We start from the raw sequence: 16,908 nt of genomic DNA on the forward strand, positions 1-16,908 counted from the left end.
CCAACCCCCTGCTCAAAGCAGGACCAATCCCCAATTTTTGCCCCAGTTCCCTAAATGGCCCCCTCAAGGATTGAACTCACAACCCTGGGTGTAGTAGGCCAATGCTCAAACCACTGAGCTATCCCTCCCCCAAACCAGTAGCCATGCCAGGAACAGAACCCAGGTCTCAGTACCAATCTAGTGCCCTATCCACTGGACAGTACCGCCTCTCCTATGATAAAAACAAAACAAAAAAGAGAAAGCTTAGATATGCGTTAGGAACAATATTCTCCATCTTCATTTAATGCACATTTAAGAGAGAAGAAAATACAGTTTCCAATATATGCACCATTTTACAGACAATACCATTTTGACTGACATAATTACTACAGCAGCATAAGTACCTCAGGTAATTCACAGGAGGGGCTTCTGAGAGTTTAACACAAGGGGAGAGATTTTCCCTCCATTGTCTGAAACTAGGGCAATGTAGTTCAGGTGTAGACAACAAAGTGCATGGGGTGCTGGCAGGAGTCAGAGGGGACCAAGGCAGGTCTCATGTGTGAAGGACTTCTGGGAAAAAATGTATTTAGAGGAGGGATTTGAAGGGGCAGAGAGAAAGGTTTGGGACCTGTTAAAATGGGGCCACTAAGCCACACCCCACATCTGCTTCTGTCCAATAAGGCATCAGTTTTCTGGTTCCAAAATCAGTTCTAGAGCAGCCAGGCGCCCCAGTCTGTTCTCCGTGGTGAGTTCTAGACCAGAGGAGGGCCCACTCTCTGGGTTCCATGGTCAACCCTTGACCAGTCAGGGCCTCTAGTCTTCCAGTTCCAGCATGAATTCTGGACTAGTGAGGGCTCCATGTCTCTGGATTCCATCAGCAGCTGCATGATTTACATGTGTCTTTTGCAGTTATTGGAGTTGCTCATTTAAGGGGAAACTACTATCTTCCTGGTATGTAGGATGCCTAACATCCATGCGGACGGACCAGCAGACAGTGTCTCTAAAGGCTGGAGATGCAGAGAGGCGCCTCTGGAATCACTGAGTCACCAATGCCTTCCAGGAGATTATTCCACTGATCAAAATCTTCCTCCAGCTCTAATTGGGGAAGAGAGATGACGAGAGGATTACTCCATGATTACTACACTGCTGGCAAGGCTCAGCAACATGCATTACAAGAGAGAGGCCCCTGGCCCCATTAGCTGTGCTAGACAATGGCAGGAGTTGATGAGCATTAGTATATGTGTGTAGCTCTTCCCATAGATCACGAGGCTAACCTAGCCAAATGCACTTGGCTTTGCTTTGTCAGAGAAAGCTGAGGGACCTGTGCTAAGCCCATTTTACAGGGCATTGTCATAACACAGCAAACAGACTCTGCAGATGTGGGGGTGGTGTTTGATTTTTAATGAACCCCCACCCACTTCCCCACATCCGTCATCTGGCATTCTTGTGGCTTGCCCACACAGCAGGATTCTTCCAGAGGGGAGTCCCTCAGTTGGCTAAGTGTTTGGTGTGGCCTAGGCCGTGGGCTTTGCAGACACCCCTGTGAAGTAAGGCAGTATCATTATTGCCATCTGTACATGGGGAAACTGAGGCACGAATGGAGGGGAATTGATTTTCCCCCATTCACAAAGTGAGCAGCTGCGAGCCAGCAGTGCTTTGCTTCCAGCCCCATACCAAGGCCACTAGACCAGGTGGCGTTGCTAAGGCAAAGCTCATGGTTTTGCCTTTAAATCTGGCACTAACCATAGAAGAAGGTCCCTGCCTAACACAGCACAAGACAGGTCACTACACCCCCACTACGCTCTTCAGAATCTTGGCCAGCTCTGTGTATAGGGCAGGAATGAAGCTCTCCACAGAACACCAAGCCCACACATTGGCTAGCATGGTCATCACCCAAGCCGGACAGAAATCCTTCTGCAAGCATCGCCTCCTCCAAACTATCAGCCCCTCCTGGCCAAGGAGGCGAGAGCCTCAGCTCAGATGTCTGGGCAGACAGACGGACCCATTGCACCATCCCAACGAAAAAGATTTTTTCTGCCTAGCGTCGTACCAAGATGTTTCTGCAGGAAAGCAAGCGCCGCCCTGTTGGTGATGTCCAAGCCTGTGTATGGGTCCAGGGTTCCTCTGGTCTGGAACACTCTGTTCAGGAGATTCCCAGCCAGAAAAGTGAAGTCAGTCTGACTCTGATGCACAGATCCCCTGGAGAAGGGAGAAGGAAACGAGTCCTTTGGAGACAGGGATGAAAAGCTCTCATCGACGACTTGCTCTTGCTAGCTTTACAGCCCTGGGTTGGGTCTACATTGGGTTTGGGAATCTCCCACTGTAGACACAGATGGTGCATCAGGAATCATCTGACCCTGCTCACGATACAGCTAGACAGCATGGTGGTAAAAATGCCAGTGGCCATGTGAGCTCTGTCTTCACTATGGTCACTAATCACCAGTGCAGTCACTGCTGGGAGATCTCTCAAAACCACCTAGGGTGAAATCTGGGTCCCATGGGTGCTTTGCCATTGACTTGAATGGGAACAGGATTTCAGCCCCAGCGTAGACAAAGCCTAAGTAACACAATCCACTGCCCACCCTGACTCATGCATCACTCAGTGGTATTTTCCACAGGCCATATAAATGCACACAGCTCTCTGTAAGCACATAAGACAAGATCCAAGCCTGAACAGCTGCCCATCTAACTGAGACAAACAGCCTGCAAATTAAAGGAAAGCCAAAGGAGGAAGAGGTCCTGTCGGAGGGCAGATCAGTGTGGGGAAGGTGCTGGTGTTGGAGGTTGAGGAGGAATCTGTAGGAAGGTTTCTTGGTGAAAGAGAAAAGGGAGGCAAAGGGGGTAGCAAAAGACAGAGAGCTGAACATGGGAGAAAGGGGAGTCAGAGTGAGGACTGGGCATGGGGGACAGGGGCGAAGGAAACACGAGCTGAGCTGTCAGCAGGAGCATGGCTCTGAAGGTGAGGACAAGAAGTCCAAAGCAGATGCAGACAAAGGTTGCTGCACATGAGTGGGACAGTAAAACTTGGCACAGAGTGAGCAGTGTTCTGGGATTGTTCACGCAGCGGTATAATAGTAACCGTTGGCTCGTATACAGCACTTTTCATCTGGAAATGTCAAATCACTTTACAAGGGATCATAAATAGCACTACCCCCATTTTAAAGATGGGGAAACTGAGACACAGAGCAGGGACGTGACCTGCCCAAGGTCACCCAGCAGGTCAATAGCAGAGCCAGGATGAGCACTCCTGGCTCCCAGGCCATTGCTCTGCCGCTGCCCCACACTGCCCAGACAAAGAGTGCGGACTTACAGGATGGTTATGATCTTGGTCTGCCTGTTTCTGGAGCGGAGTCTCTTCATTTTGGCGACACTTTCTGGAGTCTGGAATTTCTCTGTGTTGATAAAAAGCACCGGCTTGGTCACCTTGGGGTAGAGATCATTTTTCAAAGGGAACATCCAGGCATCAAGAGCAATGGCGCATCTGCAGCAGGATGGAAGACAACAGGGAATTCTTCTGGTATCTAAAGTCTTCTATTCACATCTGGCCCGTTTCTATAAATGCATCCCCCACTCCCAAGCTGGTGGAGAGTTCTTGCTTCAAGTTTTACTATTAGTTTAAAAGCAGCATCTGTCCGATACTCACTTAAAATGGGCTTCTTTAGCAAGGGCTAGAATTGCTGTCGCTCCTCCGAAAGAGTGGCCCATTACAGCGACTTTAGTCAAATCCACACTCTCCTGCAAAAAGGAGAAAAACTGTAAAGAGGCGAGTCCCCAAACCGCACTGCACAAAGCTCCTGCTGGGGAAGTAGTGACCTCAGGAAAAGCCAGCTTGCTACAGAGACTCTAAGCTGCATTTGCCAGGGGAGTAGATGTTGGAGGGAGTAAGGTCATCTTAGGGGTGACTCATGAAGTTCCACATCTCTCTGAGGCAGGGATGTATTATCCCCATTTTACAGATGAGGAAACCGAGGCACGGAGCAGGTAAGTGATTTCCCTAAGGTTACACAGTAAGTCTATGGCACTGCTAGAAACAGAACACAGGAGTTCTCAGCTCCCAGACCACGGTGCGTCTCGGATTTGGAACCCTCATTTACCAGCGAGTTCCTATTACATTCTGAACCAACACCTTCCCTATTTGAGCTACAGGCTGATAAGCTCAGCCATCCTTGCTACAAGCCACTGATCTTAGCCACATTCTTTGTCCTAAGGAGCCTGGGGACACAGCATTACTAGCTCCACTGTGTTCTGAAAACACATGGGGATCTCCTGCAGCGTTTGGTGACACTTGAGTCGCTTGTCATGCATGGCCCTGAGGATCAGTGCAGTGGCCATATTCAGACAGCACAACAGAGACGATGGGTGGAAAATAAAAACATGAAGGGCTCGTCTACGCTTGAAATGCTGCATTTGCAGTTGTAGATAATACCTATGCTGACAGGAGGGGTTCTCCCATCAGCGTAGGTAAGCCACTTCCCCAGGGGGCAGCAGCTAGGCTGGTGGGAGGGAGAATTTGTCTATTGACCTAGCAGGTTCAATATGTTGCTCAGGGGTGTGGATTTTTCCCCTGTGTTGACCTAACCTTTTCATGTAGACCAGGCTTTAGGGTATGTCTACTCTTAAAATGCCATAGCAGCATCGCTGTAGACACTCTACCTCCCCGAGAGAAGGTAGCTAGGTTGATGGAAGAACTCCTCTCTCAACCTAGCACTGTCTACACCGGGGGTTAGGGTGGCATAGCTACGTCTCTCCGGGGTGTGGATTTTTCACACCCCGGAGAGACGTAGCTACGCCGATGTACATTTTCAGCGTCGACCAGCCCATAGAATGAATGTGCTGGTACACAATTCTGCAACAAGAGGCACCACAGCGCAAGTCCCCAAGCAGCAGATGCAGTTAGTATTTATAAGAGGCTCAGTGCTAAGCCCTGGAATGGGAGGCTGAAGGGAAGAGCAGTACTTAGTCACTAAAGAACACCTTCTCTTGCCAGTCCAGGAGCAGCACTGTTGGGCCCTGGAGGGATCTGAGTCTCCTAAAATATATATAGCCGGCTCCCCTAAAATATACATAAACAAAATAATAAAGAGGGGGGAAAGAAAGAAGAGGATAGTGAGAAGAAAGGAAGGAGAAAAAATGGGGAGAATATGGAAGGGGTGCAGTTAAAGGGGACAGAAAGAGAAAAGGGAAGGAGGAGGAGAAAAATAAGACAGCGGAGAAGGTGACAGAGGAGATAAAAAGGAAACGAGGGGGTGCAGTGGTGGGACAGGACAAAAGGGAAAATGAATCAGGGGCTTAAAGGATTCTGGTTCTGCATTTTCGGCCCCCACGCCTCCAATTCCAGGAGGGCAATCTGCAAATTTCACAGAACCAGGCCCGTTCCTGCCAGTAACACCACCTGCAGGGGCAACGAAAGAAAGGTGTTGGGTGGAGGAGAGGCTGCTGCTATTGCTGGTAGGAAATCAGATTAAAACAACTGGCCAGCTTGGAAGGCAACCCTGCACGGGTTCCAGTGAATCCCTTCACAAACTGCCCTGCACCAAAATGTCTCTCGGCTGCAACTGAAGAGTTGGCTGGAAATACCTTCAGTGCAGACAGATCAAACCCTTTGTGCAAGACATTGGTGACAGCTTTGCCGCTGTTGATGTCCTTCACCAGCCTGAGCCCTCGCACACACTCGTTTGCTCTTTGATGAACCTGTAACGAAAGCGTCCCTGGTTAATTCAACCTCTTCTTTCCTTCACACTGATCAAGCATCAACACAGGGATGATGATAATATAGAATAATAATGTGCTCTGCCAAGACGCCCTTTGTCTAAGCACATCACAGTGACTTGCAAAGATTAGTAAGTCTCATTACACCAGGTGAGGTCAGTACGTGTCATACCCCTTGCATGCACACATGGAAAGATTAAAGGGAAGGATTCTCCTCTGATTTATACCACTTTTACCTCTGTGTAACTCCACTGAGCTCAATAGGGTTACTCCTGATTTGTAGTGCTTTAACAGAGCATAAAATCAGGCCCTCAGAGACTTGCCCAAGGCCATTGGGTGAGTTAGCAGCAGGAATAGAATTCAGGAGTCCCAACTCCGGTCTCAGGCTTTAAACCACACTGCCTTTCTTGGATCACCGCGAATGTGGAGACAAATGTGGAGGAAAATATAGACACCGCAAGAGGTTCCCAAGGGAAATCACTATAAATGTATTGGAAAAGCTTCTTAAAATCCAGTTAATTTAATACCACAAACTGCTGAAGATAAGCAAAACATTTCCACTATACCAATAAGTAAGGAGGGTACTCAGAGGACAGAATGTGTTTTGCTCACTGGATCCACCATGGCCGAACCTACCAGCCAGAGGCCAATATGAAAGATAGAGAGAGACTTTCCCCAAACAGGTCCAAACGCCTAATGAGAAACCCCGCTCCCCCCACCCCTGGCCCCCCCAGCTGCTGGGAAGAAGATGATCGCTGGGATTCCTACTGAGGTGCTGTCCCTGGACCCTGCTCAAGGACTCCATTTTTTGTAATAGTTGCAAAAGATATTCCTAAATAATCTGATGAGGTTTTAACACACTGGGTCACAGCGAGGATCTAATGGATCACATTGCCATAGATCCCAGTGTGCCACCAAAAATACATGCACTCTGGAAAGTCTCTTCCCAATTGGCCGGTATTATATTAGCCTCTGTTAGTAGGTATTTTGAAGCTCTCTTGAGACCCAGCCTCCTTCAGGCTGTTGGAAGAGAGAAATAGGTTGGAGAAGCTGGATCTGCTCTTCCTTCCGTTCCTCAGCATCCTGGCTACCTCAAACAGTGTGAGTGGGCGTATCTCCATAACACTACACCACCCTCCATATCTGGGTCTTCCTCCATAATGAATAAATTCAGTGCCTGTCTCTCCCGCTGCAGCTGAGTAAAACTGACCTGTTTTTTGAGCATTTCAGGGCTGCCCAAAGGGTTGTAACAGCAACAAAACAGACCAGAGTCTTTGTCAATTTCACTCTGCCCCTGTTTGAGCTCCAGCAGCACAGGAGTGGTCTGTCTGCAGACTCAGGAAGAAAGTCCTGCATTGGGGGTCACGTATGGAAGGTGTTCTCCACTTGCAGAAAGGCAAAGAATTTATTTAACGTGCATGTTTAAAGGGAGACCATCAACTTTAAAACAAAATAAAACAAAAATCTGTCTAAACTTAGTTTAAAAACTTGTTACAAGTAAAACCAAAGATTTCTATAACTGAGATGGGTGGCAGGGGGGAAGAAGAGACCTACTGCAAGTTGCTTTTTCCCCAGTTTGCTTATTCTGGACATTGGACATCACAGTTCATATTTTCCTATGTATAGTCAGCCTGCTGCCCTTGTTTGTATGGATTTTTCTACAATGACAAAGGACAGAAAAATATGGTTTTAAAACCACAAACACTGGCAGGGGTCTCAGGGGCAGCACCAGAAACCACAGTTAATCCAGTTTTTTTAAAACAGGCTACATTTCAAGTTGCCATTGTCCTTTTAAACTCAGCAGAAATTGAGAGTTTAGGCCCCTCACTTACTAGGGGACTTTTCTACTTGGCTGGGGTGAGCAGGCAATTGGATTTTTTATGTCCTGTCCAAAACAGCAATGGGACGAACCTCATAAAAAGTTAGAAATCAGAGTGCTGATAAGCACCTGGATATTTGGAGACTCATCTGAAGCTTAGCTCAGCCTCTTTAGGCTGCAGAACTGAGCTGGTGCTCGAGAGTATTCAGGCAATTTTCTGTTTCCAGTGAGGCAGGAAATACAGCAAAACCAGGCGGGCTGCTTTCTGCCTTGCCCTGAACTCAGACACAAAGAGGCCTATAAAAGTGTGAAAGGCAAACTAGTTAACCAAATGGTTCAGCATCTACAAAACAGGTTCAACTTTAGGTTCAGTTCCAGAAATGGAGACAGGTATGGGCAAAGCAAGAAGAGTAAAGTTATCCAAAACCCTGGGCAGACCCCCATACAGCCCTTGCCCCATACTGCCCTCTGCTGCGGCAGGCTCCTCCCACCCTGGAGCAACGGTGTGGTTTGCTCTAGTGGTGGGTAAAAGGCCAGACAACTTCCTCTCTGGTTCTCTTCCAAAGTGATGTGAAAACAGAAAATGTTCATAAAACACGTGCTCCTCCCTCAGCTGGAGACCGTCTGCAGACTTCACTACCTCCATTGCACTGACTTAGCATTTTCAAGCTTTTCTTTGCAACCGTGATGGCATTTCTTTTTTTAAATGAAAAGAGAGATTCTGGGATCATCATGTGACACTGGCAACTGAGGCCCTAGGCACATGCCCATCGTGCGTACGCCTTAGACTGGCCCGGAATTCAGGTGTGATGGATTTTGCCCCTCCCCAAATTGGTTCGGCCACCTCCATCCTAAAAACAGCCCTTCCCTGCCTTCCAGTCATTACCTGTGGGTTTCGAAAATGAAATTCCTTCTGCCCTTCTTGGATCCTTCGAAACGGGATCCATTCCTCCTGCAGCGCAGCCTCCAGGGAATCGGACCCCCCAGCCTCTGCCTTGCAAAAGTAAGTTGTACAGGCAGAATGGTCTCTGCGGGAATAACAGGATAGTGAAGTTAAATCACTGAGCAGCAGCCATGCATCGGAAACATGAGGCATGCAAGGGAAAGGGGAATATTTAGCATTCGATTCAGCTTCTGAATGCTCCCATTCAAAGAAAATCAGAGACTGCTCATGAGTCCTAGTGTTGGATCATATTAAAGAAGTTCCGTATTAAAATCACAAATGAGTTTGATTCCCCATAGTTTAAATTCCAGGGTATTACTAATTAAGAGGTCTCTTGGGTTTTGGTACTGTTTCTCTCCCTCTCTGTGTGAAACTTGCACCCTCTCTGTGTGAAACTTGCACCCTCTCTGTGTGAAACTTGCAAGCTAATTGTGTTAGTACATTCTAAGACAGAGTCTGTTCTCAAAGTAATTCTTTGTAACAACAACTACTCCCACAGAGAGAGACTCAAAGCAATACTCTGTAACAACAGAAACAGCACCCAGAGACTCCCCGCCCTTTTGTTGTATTCATCTCGCTTTATTAACAATTGTGATTAAAATAGAGATAGAGGATGGATGTGGATGGATGCTTGGTGTGGATAATAACTGAATGATCAGGGAGGTGCCAGCCTAAGAATCCAGTGTCCATCAGCTGAAGAAGGCGTCAAGTGGAAAGAACCAGAGGACCCCCGGAGGGCAGACTGGAATCCACCCAACAGCCTCAAGGATGGGAGAACCAGAAAACAAGATAACATCTGGCAGCAAGGAGCTGTCAGGAATGTGCTATCTGCTGATTGATTCAGTAACAGCATGATGAAGAAATCCCCATAGACTGGCATAGGAAGAAATTCCTATAAAAATGGACTCTAGAAAGTGAGAACTTTGGGGTCTGATTCTGCCAAGCATCAGATGAGCATCTGACAAGGCCCTGCTCCCTCCTCATGTCCAGGCCACCTGGCCAGTGGCTTGGCATGAGCAACTCTAAGGCTGGTAACTATAACAACAACCTTGCAGAATCTGTGTATGTGTGTGTATGAATGAATGTGTGAATAAATATGAAATTGAATGGAATGTTATAGCTATAACTAACTGCTTACTATGATTCTTTCCGTATTCACAATAAATGTGGCATTTTGCCTTTTCCCCTTTAATAAGATCCTGCTGGTTTTTATTTTATTGGTATAACACTAGGAGGAGAATTCATATCACAAGTCTGCTGAAATAATGATCAACCAGAAAACAAAATATACTAGGGGAGAGGGTGGGTGACCACCAGGAAACAGACGACATCATGCTGTTCCAAAGGGGGTTGCCACTCACCTGTGCTCCAGCACCATCACCAGAAAGCCACGGGAGGCCATTTCTGCACAGACAGCCGAGTAAACGGTTCTGAAAACATGAGGATGCAAAGGGAAAGCAGAATGAGGGCTCGATCCTCTGGCTCTCAGAGATGCTGAGCACCCTCCACCCCCACTAGACTCAGCAGAAGTCCAAGGCACTCAGCACCTCCAGGACTTGCTCCGCTCCTACACAAGTTTTGCTGCAAGTCTCCCTGTTGAAGAGCGAGAGAGTCATAATCTGAGCCCAGCCACGGGAGTGAGGGACTCCTGGGTTCTAATCCCAGCTCTGACATTGACTTCATCTCTAGGATTTGGCAAAGCCACAATGGCCCGTTTTCAAAAGGTGCTGAGCACACACCGCTTCCATTGATCTCAGCAGGGGCTGCAGGTGCTCGGCACTTCTGATAATGGGGGCACAGAGAGGCTCGTGACTTGGTTTCCGCATCTGTAAAACGGGCAGAATACCACCCGTTTGTGAGGATGGGGTAACATTTGTAAAGTGCTCTGAAGATGAAAAATGCCAAGTGTTATTATTACTAATAAAGCCAGATACAGAACCACTGTTTGTGCAGTGGCTGAATGTACGGAAAAGCTGCCTACCCCAGAGATCTATTAGACTGTGAAATAGTCTCTTAAGGGAAATGGTGGAAGCCCCATTGCTTGAATCATTTAAAACTAGACTGGACAAAGCACTAGGAAATACACAGTAGGGATCCAGTTTCCACTGCCCAGCAAGAGGTGTGAGATGATCTAATAGGATTTTGCTGTCCCTAGCATCCATGTTTATATATGCAGTAACTAGGGATGACTTTTTACGTCTAGCATAAGGTTCTAAGCTATTGGCACGGTATTAAACATAGATTTACAGCAGACGTCAGTGGCTCTGACAGCCGGGGATCACAGGGATTCATCCTACAAGAGCGGAGTTTTTGCTGACAATGCCATTGTATATCCTGGTCCTTGGCTTTTATAAGGGATTTGCTGTTGGGGAGGGAGGAGGGCTGTAATGGGACTGGGAGCCTTTCACCTCTAGGTCATCAATTTAAATCCAGAGAAATGGGCCAAAGGGGATTATCATCTGCTGGCTGTCTAGTGTGAAACAAACTGGTGTGGGCCTCCAGCCAGCTGCTTGTGGGAGGTGTGTCCACGCCGCAAAAGCCATCATCACAACTGACTCCCACTCTTGGCTGTCCCAGGACAGGTGCTGAAGATGGAATTGGCCATAAAAACTAAGCGCTGCTCTTTGCCCTAGAAATGGTCCCTCTAAAACAGAGGTAAGATACTTCGGGCCAGATTCTCCGTTGATGTAAACGGGCAGAACTCCACTGCAAATGCTGATTTACACCAGTGAAGGATCTGGCCCATTGGCCGAGCAACATGGAGGCAGCTTGCCCTGCCCCTGCTCTGTGCACAGAACTCCTGTCTCCAGAGCTGCAAGCCTGGCATCTTTCACCAGCATTCCAGTCACTTCCTAAAACAATGACAAGAGACTTGCTTGGTGGGGAATCTTGGGGAGCAGGAAACTTTTTAGCCAATCCCTTGGCAGAAATGACTGACAAGTCCTAACCTCAGCCTGTTGGCTGCGTGCATTTAAACCAGCCCCTTGCTGACAGTGCAGACCAGCTGAAAGTTCTGTTAGCGTTATAAGAGAGGCAGCCTCATAGACAGAATACGCCAGGGGTGTGGGAAGTGAGGCCGCGACTCTTACCGAAAGGCTCCCAGGCCATGGGAGAATATGATCAGCGGGTACCTGCTGCCACATGACTTAAAAGGCCCGTTCCAGCTCACTGGAACTCTGTAGGACCCTGAAGGAAGAAGTGACAGATGTGAGTGGAGTGAGCCAAGTTGTCAGAGGGTTACAGCTCTGACTCCTGCAGTTGCGGGGCATCCCCCACGCTCTCGTTTGTTCTTGGGTTCTTCAGAATCCTGACCCCCTTCCAGCCTCATGTAACCTTCTGTACCAAGGGAACAACAGGAAATTGAGTGGGAGAGGACTGAGCATCTTCCCAAGCCCTCGCAATTTTCTGTAGCCCAGAGAACATTTCTAAGGCACCCTCCATCCCAAAGCGCTTTGTCATCCTGCTGAAATGCAGCTACCTCTGAGGAACAGGACAGCAGCCAAGCAGTACATAGCCTGCAAATGGCGGGGGAGGGCAATTTTGGATGCCACAGCAAACGTCCACACTAATGGAAAGTGCCAGGGGCTCCACCGTCCCCATGGCTCTTGCCTTTGGACGTCTCGTTGGAAACTCCTGCATGTGCAGCAAGCTAAACAGTCTGCATTTTACCTGCTGCAGAGACCCCTGGTGGGATTTGATCCCGGGTGTTCCAGGGAGTCTAGTTAGTTCAAACCTGAGGCTGTGGTCTCTAAACCATCCACTATAGTGTTATATTATCCAGTCCTCTCCCTTTCTTGTGGCTAACCTGTAATCATGCTGCCTTATTAGCTTAGAACATAGACCAACCGCTTCCTCTGACTCTGGAGCTAAGGGGGCAGCATGGGGCCGTTTTCCTATGACCGCACTAACAGCATGCTGTTATAACTGCCTCCATGCATGCTCCCAGGAGGCAGAGAGAGTCTGGGGCAGCCCCCCAGGGGCTGAGATCTATCTGAAGCCATCAGTCCTCTCACCAAAAGTCACACTGAGCAGAGGGGTGCACCACTTCCTGTTCCAGTTGATGTAGTCGGCCAGCCCTTGGCAGTACTCACGGCGCGGGATCCAGAGAGGCTGCTCTGCCCCCTCCTGGGGAAGGCAGGGGTAAAACAACCGGAAGAAAAGCCCCTAAAGAAAAGAAGGGAGGATTGCGGCACAAATATCACACGTGTGAAACACCCCATCCCACCTAGATCTGAACAGAGAATGTCACAGATTATAAAACCAGAAGGGGCCCTTGTGATCATCTGTTCTGACCTCCCGCATCCATCCTTCACTCCCGCATGCAGCCCACACCCTCAATACAGACGTCAAACCAGGTGATCCTCATCTAGCATGTGCCTCTATCCCTGTTCTTTGGCTATGCTGTCAGTAAGTTAGGGGGGCTGATTCACACAGCTCCCAGAAGGCCGGATCCACTCCTCTCCTCACTCTGCTCACGCTACAGGCAGAGGGATAAGCTCCAATAGGGCTGGAGCTATTTGCACAGAGCCCCCACTGAGCAGAAGGCGCAGGGGAGAAGGAACAGACGGAATGGAAAGGGAACATACAGGAGGAGTGTGGACAGAAAATGGAGAGAGTGGATCGGAGTGGGTGGGTGGGAAGGAAGGAAAAGGAACAAATAATGGGAGGAGAAAATAGGTATTCTTCCTCTCAGGAGTTAGTGCCCCATCCCGCAGAACCGGGACCTAGAACACTAGGCTGCCCAATTGACCGTGCTGGTTCTAGAACCCAGACCAGCCAACCCACCACTTTCCGTGTGCCCTGATCATCTTCTGCCTACGTTACTGCAGCCGGCATTCACATCCTTCTCCGGGACTGCTTCCACGTTGCGCCTTATGCATGGAACAACCTCCTCTGTCAGGTCATCAGGGCACCCCACCATTCAAATCCATCCTATTCCATGTTGTTATAGTGAGGCAGTAGGACTACTATAGTCCAGGTTGAGAAGCTGACGGTAAGACAGCTGATTTCTCTCTGTGCTCACAAATCCACGTGTATTCAGCCGGGTTATATTGCCTGCCCTTCCTCAACTCCACTGGACTTGTATTATCAGCAAAGGCAGAGGAGTTTTGTTATATATAAAAAATCCCTAACGTTCAGCTGAATTGGACTCAAATTGTGCCCTCGCTGGACTGTGTCGCCAGGCAATCTTCTCGATATGACCTTTGTTCTTCCTCCCTCTGTTGGTTAAACTAACTTGCATATTTGATCTGAAAATTACACAGTAAGCTGTAGGGGAAGAGACTATGTTGTAATGTGGCTGTACAGCAATGAGCACATGGGGGCCCTGACCCTTCACTGGTGCCTATGGGTGCTACCGTAAAACAGATAAACTATAATTATTCACTTCTGTGATGCCAACAAGAAGTAAGTTCATTATGGCAATTTAAACACATCTCAAAGCAGCTCTGTCCCCAGGTTGCCCAGCATGTCCTGTTTACTCTGCATCTCAGGCCTTGTTACATTGGGAATGGGCCCTGATTCCAGCTGTGGTGCAAACCCCGAGAAGAGACTAGGAAAGCTCTGATTTGCAGCAGCTGAGCTCACCCTAAGCTTGCCCTCTGTTCAAGCTGGGCTTAGCTGGTGCAAATTCTGGCTTTCCTTCTCTGTGCTCAGATGCTACTACATCAATGGCTGGCCAGTGACTGCTCGAACAGGGGCAAATTCTCAATGCATACAAGAACTCAGACTGAGGCTGGGACACTCTTTACTTCCACATCTTGTACAGTACCAAGCACAGAGTCATGCTTAGTAAATAACAACTGGAGACATGTGCAATGTCAAAACTAACTAGTTTTAAGATGCAGCTTGGTCAGTTTACGAAGGGGATAACATGAAGGGATTGGCTTCTATAGCAGGAGATGAGACTCAGTGACCCAGGAGCTCCCTTCCAGTTTTATATTCCTTTGTTCAAGTGTCCAAACACAAAATTCAGTTTAAGGAGAGACCAAGAATCCAGTTGGGTCAGCAGGAAATCTGCAGCTGTAATCTCCTTGCTCACATGCCTCACCCCAGCCAGTCTTCAGAGTGACCCTGAGTCACACAGCAGGCAATCTCAAGTACCCCACAGGCTGCATTTACAGGGCTTGCTGCAAGATCAGTTCCAGCAAAACAAATAATCCAATAGCTGGAAACACCATTGCCTTCCTACCCGCTGATCCTCTGTTTCACGGTGGCACAACTAATGAGAAGCAAAACCCCGAGAGCTAGCAGCGCTCATGACCGTACCTTCCGGTTGCGGCCCACCATCACATCCGTGCAGCCCACTTGGTGAGGTCCTTTCCCTGGGGGCAGCCCGAGGGACTGCACTCCCCCCATGCCTTCCTGAGCGGGAGACAGTGCCTAGAAAGGGAGAGAGGAGGCTGCAGTGTTAGAACTGTTTCGCCCAATGGCTGGTGAAACAGAGCCAGTTCATCTCACTTCCTTCATCTGTTTCCTGTTGAGCAAAACCTCCAACCAAAGCCTAACCTACTTGACTTTGAGAGCTGCAGAACACTGGCTGGCGAGCTTAGCCATCAGGCAGAGAGAGCAGAAGAGTAAGCAAGATTTTATCAGAAGGCCTATGCCACAACCCAGTGGGACCAGGGCAGTGCAAGGAAGCTGCCTTTTGACTCCCAGAATGATTATGGGCTGCAGGGGCAAAATGAACGTATTGTTCCAGCAGGGCACTGGGAGACAGGACTCTGGGTTTCAGTCTCTGACTCACGGTGTGACGGCAGCTAAATCATTTTTCTCCATGATTCACCTCTGGAAAGTGCTTTGAGCTCCTCCAATGAAAGGAAATGCAAGTGCAAAGTACGGTATTATTATTTAATCCTACAGCTACAGAGATTAGAGATGGAAAAGACTCCTATCCATCACTGTAGTATCTAAAAGAGCCAGATTTTGAAAGGTTCCTAAAGATGTACATAGACACTAAGCAGGCTTCACAAAGATGACTAGTGCTCAAGTCCTCAAAAGTGTTTAGGAGCTTAACTCTTATTGATTTCCATGGGAGCTAGGCGCCTTTCAGGGCCTGGGCCATGGTGCCTAACTCCCACGGAGCGGTGCACAACTGTTCCCCATCGTGTATTTTCTAGCACTTTGTCCAGTCTCCAAGCAAAGGGGCGTTCACCACTTTCCTTAGGAGACCGCTGCACTGTCTTCAAGGCTGCTTGTAACAATGGCTAACATTACAGCAGGATTTGACCTGCAGCCAGGACCAGGCAAAGCCCCGCTCTGCGCTGATCCCTCTTCACTCAGCCAAGCACAGCTTGCGCATTCTGGTGGCTTGGCAGGGCAGCAGCTCTTGTGAAAGTGCTTTTTGTTGGAGTATTAGCTCAGGTGCTTCTTGAAACCGAACTTACAGAACACTTTACACCAACCAATGTCCTGCCCTGGCTGCTGTTTATTGTGGCAGTCGCCTCTCGCATGCTTTTTAAGAGATTAACCTCACACCATCTGGACATCTGTAACATGCTAGGGTCGGGACAATGGGGTTCTGTGACTCAGACTGCGGGACTAGAACAGGAGGCAAAGGGTGACAACGCAGGCTTGCTTTTTTCTTTTAAATTGAGCGACATGAGTGAGATTTTCTGATTCTGGGAGCTTCACAAGAGCAATACCTGAGTGATAACACTTGGCTCTTTATATAAGACCTTCTATGCCAGGCTCTTAGGGTGCTGATGCCAACCTACAAGGCAGGGAAATATTATCCCAATATGACAGGTGGGGAAACTGAGGCACCAAGCAGGACAGTGACTTGCCCAAGACCACCCAGACAGCTGGAATCGGAACTTCAGCACGGCCACAGGCAGCCCCCCACAGCCCCCGGCCCTGCTTCCTCCCTCCGTCCCACTCTCCCCCCAGTCCCGTGTGCCCCGCCCCACTGGCTCTTGCTGGCTGCCCCACACCTGCCCCCCTTCACGCCCCCCCACCTGTGTCACCCTCCAGCCAGACCTCTGACCCCAGCCCGGCTCCCTCTCTCCCCCCGACAGCGGCCCCCCCGGACAACCGGCCCCCACAGACGCGGGGGGGGGGAGCGGGAGCTGCCCCCTCGCTTGGTCCCTCCGCCGCCCCCGGGAGCTCAGCGGAAGCAGCAGGGGGCGCGCCCGGCCTGAGAGGGATGGTTCGGGGCGCGGGGCTACCAGGGCCACCCAGGCCGGAACTACAGCGCCAGCACCCACCTGGGCTCCCGCCGCCCCACGGAAAGACGCGGCCGCCCCCCGCCCCGATGCCTCCTGGGACATGTAGTGTCATTGCCACGCCCAGTGTGAAGGGTCCCGAAGCTCAGCACTACAACTCCCAGAGCTCCCCGCGGCCTGGACTGTCTCCCCCCCAGCACTACAACTCCCAGAGCTCCCCGCGGCCTGGACTGCCCCCCCAGCACTACAACTCCCAGAGCTCCCCGCGGCCTGGACTGTCTCCCCCCCCCAGCACT

The 16,908-nt window shown here is 49.4% G+C and overlaps 1 protein-coding gene across 2 annotated transcripts; it reads right to left on the bottom strand.

The window, feature by feature from the left end:
• Positions 1-250: 250 nt before the first annotated feature.
• On the bottom strand, positions 251-16,705 carry PAFAH2 (platelet activating factor acetylhydrolase 2). 2 transcript variants are annotated; one of them, XM_084652168.1, is made up of 11 exons: positions 16,655-16,705; positions 14,718-14,831; positions 12,464-12,614; positions 11,540-11,636; positions 9,812-9,880; positions 8,394-8,535; positions 5,557-5,670; positions 3,623-3,714; positions 3,290-3,460; positions 2,030-2,178; positions 251-1,074 (listed from the first exon to the last, which is right to left on the bottom strand). In XM_084652168.1, the coding sequence occupies exons 2-11, from the start codon at positions 14,805-14,807 to the stop codon at positions 980-982; spliced, it is 1,170 nt and encodes a 389-aa protein (XP_084508294.1). In that variant the 5' UTR covers positions 14,808-14,831; positions 16,655-16,705; the 3' UTR covers positions 251-979. The 2 variants fall into 2 exon arrangements, with proteins under 2 accessions (XP_084508294.1, XP_084508293.1); XM_084652167.1 differs by lacking the exon at positions 16,655-16,705 and adding an exon at positions 16,094-16,257.
• Between the last annotated feature and the right edge of the window lie 203 nt (positions 16,706-16,908).

This window comes from Lepidochelys olivacea (assembly GCF_965140295.1).
Source record: "Lepidochelys olivacea isolate rLepOli2 genome assembly, chromosome: 19".
In the NCBI taxonomy this organism is placed as follows: Eukaryota; Metazoa; Chordata; order Testudines; family Cheloniidae; genus Lepidochelys; species Lepidochelys olivacea.

Excerpts from the sequence above, each read along its gene's own strand:
- PAFAH2 (XM_084652168.1), bottom strand. The coding sequence starts at position 14,807 with ATGGGGGGAGTGCAGTCCCTCGGGCTGCCCCCAGGGAAAGGACCTCAC. Across the intron at positions 11,637-12,463 it reads TCTGCTCAGTGTGACTTTTG|GGTCCTACAGAGTTCCAGTG; the intron begins GTGAGAGGACTG and ends TTCTTCCTTCAG. Across the intron at positions 8,536-9,811 it reads GTGATGGTGCTGGAGCACAG|AGACCATTCTGCCTGTACAA; the intron begins GTGAGTGGCAAC and ends TTATTCCCGCAG.